This window comes from Berghia stephanieae, chromosome 8 (assembly GCF_034508935.2).
Source record: "Berghia stephanieae isolate SIO BIC M18660-M18661 chromosome 8, UCSD_Bste_1.3, whole genome shotgun sequence".
NCBI classification, from domain to species: domain Eukaryota; kingdom Metazoa; phylum Mollusca; class Gastropoda; order Nudibranchia; family Aeolidiidae; genus Berghia; species Berghia stephanieae.
In genome coordinates, this window is record NC_088367.1 from 27023370 (window position 1) to 27028369 (window position 5000).

A 5000-nucleotide genomic window follows, 5' to 3' on the forward strand; every position below is an offset into this window, starting at 1 on the left:
GGTGATGTGTTCTCACGCGGCAAAGCTATAGGTCCATCCATAGACGGAGTTGTGATCCCAAAGGTAGGGTTGGATATACTTATCCATAGTTCATTTATTAAAGTCAATACATTCACGACTTGTAGTGATTGTGTAGCTTAGTTATGGTAATGATACGCAAACGAGAAAAGTCCAGCTCCATGGGTCTTGTGGCTCTGAGGGAATTTATTTTAATCTAACTCCAGAGTCTTTATTCGGAGAGTAGATAGAAAATTGTTATATTCAGAAAAAAACAAAAAACAAACAAAAAAAAAAAAAAACAAAACAAAAAACAAAAACAAAACAAAAACAAAATACTACCAAATAAATAAATAAATAAATAAACAAATCACCCCCCCCCCCAAGACAAACAAATAACAAAAACATAACAAAACAAAAGCGAAATCCCATAAAACCAGAAAAAAAACAAAAAAACAAAAACAAACAAAAAGCAAAAACTAAACAAACTTGAACATTTATATAGAGCAATAAACACTAAACGTGCTTAAATCGATTTAGAAGGTGTCCCTAAATAATAAATAAATAATAAATTCCCTTTATTCATCCCTTTTCTTTAAGATTTTAAGGGTCTATTCCAAGGGAAGATTGGAATAACCCAGGCGTCTGCCGCAGTTCAGCACCGCAAAGTGAATGACTTGCTCAAGACCACACAGCGCGACGGGAAGCACCAATCGGGTACGAAGCTCAGACAATACCGCTGAGCCGCGCCATCCCGTACCAGCAACATTAAAGATGTTGGACGAAACACGACACACATGGAGATATTATTTCTTTTTCTTCGGACTGAGACAACGCTGTTGATGTTCGGGTACTCATTTTACACCCGAGTGCGGTGAGAGTATATGAGTAAAGAGCCTTTTTCAAGGATTCAACTGTGCATCGCTCATAGCGGGACTTGACCATGGAGTGTAATATCACTAGACCACAATAAAACTAGACAATGATGATGCCTGGGCTATATCTGTCTAAACGAAATATTATTTTACCATTGTCTTCCACAGAACCCTGGCGCTCTGCTTGCAGACAAAAATTACCTCCAAGCGAATGGAGTACTTGACAGATCCTATTTAGTTGGCTTCAACAACGCCGAGGGCATTTTTTCTCTGCTTACAGCTAACTTATTTCCTAATAGAGGGGGTCAGACGGGTACGTTGCAGATAATTTATGGCGAAAAAAGATTTATTTAAAATCATAGTTTTTTTTTCCTACTGAACGTATGGTTTTAAACCTGCCATGAATCTATTTTGGCCAGTAAAACGTGTTTTTTAAAAAATATCAAGCCTCCTCCGGAGGACAGCGTGGCTCAGCGGTACAGTCTTTGCTTCGTACATAAAAGGTACCGGGTTCGACTACCCACCTCGTTCTGCGGCAAGTCAACTCGCCTTAGCTCACTTTGCGGCGCTGCACTGCGGCTGACGTCTGTGTTATTCCAGTCTTCCCTTGGAATAGACCCTCAAGACAAATTTCCCCTACGGGATGAATAAAGGGCATTTTAAATTTTCTTTTTATTTGAAAAACCTACAATATGTCAATGGAGTTTAAATATCAGACTTTGAAGAAGAGTCAAATTTTAAGATGTTTTGACAAGTATTGATCGAAATAGTTCAAGACTATCGTTCTGTCTGACCAGAATGAAAATAAGGGTACGGCTGAAATGCAGAACTAGCCGTTCCCACAAAAAGACAGCTAACATAGATATGACATTGATTTCAATGAAGCCGGAGTGGGATCGCTACCTTGATGAAAACCTTTCGATATGATGTTATGCTAGAAAAAAAAAAAAAGAAAAAAAGTGAGCTTTACTCGTATAGAGCAATATCCACTAAATGTGCTCAAAACGCTTTACAAGGGGTCCCTGGTCAACAACAACATTTAACATGTAGGACGCGACATGACGCCTGTTAGGCGATATTACAATTTTTCCGACAAAGACAACGCTGTTTTACACCTGAGTACGGTGAGTAAAGAGCCTTATCCAAGGACTCAACTATGCGCCGAGCGCGAGGATCGAATCCAGGACCTTCCGATCCGAAAGCGAGTGTCATACCACTAGACCACATAGCCGCACAAAGGATTAAAATGTTCTCTCTCTATTCACTCTTATTATGAAATAGAGTGTTTTAAAATAAACAATCAAGCAAACAAAGCAAACAGAATTAACTCTCATTGTATGGTCTTCCTATCTTTGGAAGGACACCTTGGTTTGATCGTAGCCTTCGCCATCGTTAACTTATAGTCTGACACTAGAACCCTCTAAAACTTTTATAGTTTGACGTCATTTTTAGGTTTATGCAACGTCTAGTGAGTTGTCGTTAGTAGTGATCAAGGAAACATGTGATTCCATTGGTTGAACTATTGAATACAGCTCCCAATTTGTTTTCTATTTTGGCCAAAGACTTGTCTTTTGACGTCATTTTTTGGTCAATGTCAGGCTATAAGTTTACGATAGCTACGGTTTGATACATTGATAAGTCAGAATAGTATTCAACCTCTCCCTCCTCCAAACTATTTTTGAAAAGGTGGCTTTATCTTATTTCGGTCTAACAAAATAGCGTGGCAGTTAGGTGTGTCGTAAATTTTAAAGGAAGGCCTGCAATAACTGCAACGTATTGTCAGTTTCATGATATTGAACCAAGGATAGATTCCAATATCTTCAGACGTATGGTTTCGTATACTAATTTCATGCATTATTCAAAATACCCGACTGTTATTCATAACTATCAATTCAATTTATATTGAAATTTCAACAGATTACAAAATACTCAGCCAACCGGAGGTGGCAGTGAACTACGCGAAAGCCATTGCCTCAACGAGGTTCAGTCAGCCCGTGACTGATGACGTCATGGATTTGGTGGTCTACGAGTACACATATCCCAGAGGAGATGATGGCAAGACTGACATCATGGTATGACATTGGATTTCTCGTAGATTATGAATGTCTCTATGAAGCTAATGTTGCACTTTGTATCTTGTAAATGTGATGCGGCACAGATAAATTGACTCAATGCTCTCATCATGGTATTCTAGATGAAATGCGTAATATCTAGTTGAAGAGCTACAAGCGCAAGCACTTAAAATTGTTCCGCCATAGTAGGGAAAAATGTAAACGTATAATGTGGTGTTTAAAAAGATTGTGGAACTCTTCTGATTTCAGAGTAAATGAATTCACCGTGATTTCCAACATTGTAAAATCATAATAATTGAGACTAAAGCGAATTACTTTTCCCTGCAGAATGTCCTTAGTGTCTTCAACGATGTCTACTACTTGGCGCCCACTGTCCAATTGGCGCGTGCAATCACCACCATATCTCCATCTACACCTGTCTTCCTGTACTTATTTGACCACTACCCTGAGGTGAGTGAAAGTTTGTTGGTGGCTTTGGTGTCTCGTAAGTGACAAATGTAATATGCTTGCAAACTGTTTGATTGTTGTTGTTTGTTTGTTGTTTTATTTGTTTGTTTTTTTTCATTTCGATGTTTGAAGAAAAATATTTAGCGGACTTTACGCCTCATAGCATGACGTCGGGCGTAAGCCTGTATAAGTCACAATATCCATTTAACGCGCTTTAATGTATTTAAAAGGCCAATGATAGCATGGTGAACATGTAGGACGAGACGTGACTCTATTTAATTTATTAATTAATCTTTTTATATAGCGCAATATCCACTAAACGTACTCAAAGCGCTTTACAAAGGGCGCAACACATATCATGTAGGACGTGACATGACACTTATTAGGCGATATTACAATTTTTTTGGGACAGAGACAACGCTGTTAACGGCAAGGTACTCATTTTACACCCGAGTACGGTGAAAGAATGTGAGTAAAGAGCCTTTTCCAAGCACTCAACTATGCATCGAGCGAGGCCGAACCCAGGATCTTCCAATCCGAAAGCGAGTGTCATGATACTAGACCGCATAGCCGCACATGATAATAGCATAGTGAGCATGTACGACGAGACATGACTCTATTCAGGCACTGGTTTTTTTTTTTTGGTTGTTTTTCTTTGACTTGAAGAGTGCGTTTCCGAAACTCATTGTCTTCGCTTGTATCCTTTGTAGACACTATGAGGATTTCCATAAAATCTCTTATAATGCATGTGACATCAATTAAAAGGAAATATTTATGTCAATACTCTTCAACAGTCGTAACGTCACCGCCCTCGTAATTACGCATGGTAACTTAGTAACTGGCTCTAAACTATCGGAACAATGGCGGACGCCCTTATGAAACATTTCTCCGACGATCATAAAAGCGTATCCAGAGGAAAAAATATTATAAATATGATCATGTTTTGACTTTTACACATTCTGATCACATGACATATGAAAAGTTTTAGCCAGCAAGAAGAATAAAAAGTACAGATTTTCTTTGTTTAGAACCACAATGGCCGCCGTTGCTGGGCGACGTAACATCAGACTATTGAATCCAATTGATATTTAGATTAAGTAAACGTTTCAATTAAAGTCACTGATTTATAACTGGTGAATCGCTAGCTAAACTCACTCAATAATATGGAAACCAAGGAAAGGTTAGAGTAACTCCTATGTGCGCGTCAATAACAGAAGTAAAATCTCAAAAAGTGGAAAAAGTTTTGGAAAATCGCCTTCCATATCTTTTCGGCAGAGTAAGAACTTTTAATGGCCAGGGAATATTGTGAGAATTTGTGAGTAAAGAGCCTTTCCAAGAACTTACCATTGCTCGGCACACAGCAATATTCGAACCTTTGACCTGCAGATCGCAAGCCAAATGATCTGCAACCAAATCACAAAGCCTCGCTTTACGTTACCAAAGGGAGCACGTTGATATCATGTAGCAGTAAGAATTATTTAAACTTAACTCTCCCCTTTCCAGCCATTTTCATGATTTTTCTAGAGAAGTTATATTTCTATAATACGTAAATGAATATATTTTTTTCTAAATCCCAAACGAAGTATCTAGGCATAGTTCATGTAAAATT

The 5000-nt window shown here is 38.3% G+C and overlaps 1 protein-coding gene across 1 annotated transcript in view; it reads left to right on the forward strand.

Annotated features, from left to right (window-relative positions):
* Window positions 1-5000, forward strand: part of LOC144978446 (carboxylesterase 1C-like) — a 17986-nt gene that overhangs the window by 11926 nt on the left and 1060 nt on the right. The window contains exons 5-8 of the mRNA XM_078924517.1: window positions 1-63; window positions 1041-1185; window positions 2790-2944; window positions 3272-3394. The exon at window positions 1-63 is cut by the window's left edge and continues 5 nt beyond it. Of these exons, the coding sequence (XP_078780643.1) occupies window positions 1-63; window positions 1041-1185; window positions 2790-2944; window positions 3272-3394 (486 nt within the window). The remainder of the gene's footprint in view (window positions 64-1040; window positions 1186-2789; window positions 2945-3271; window positions 3395-5000) is intronic.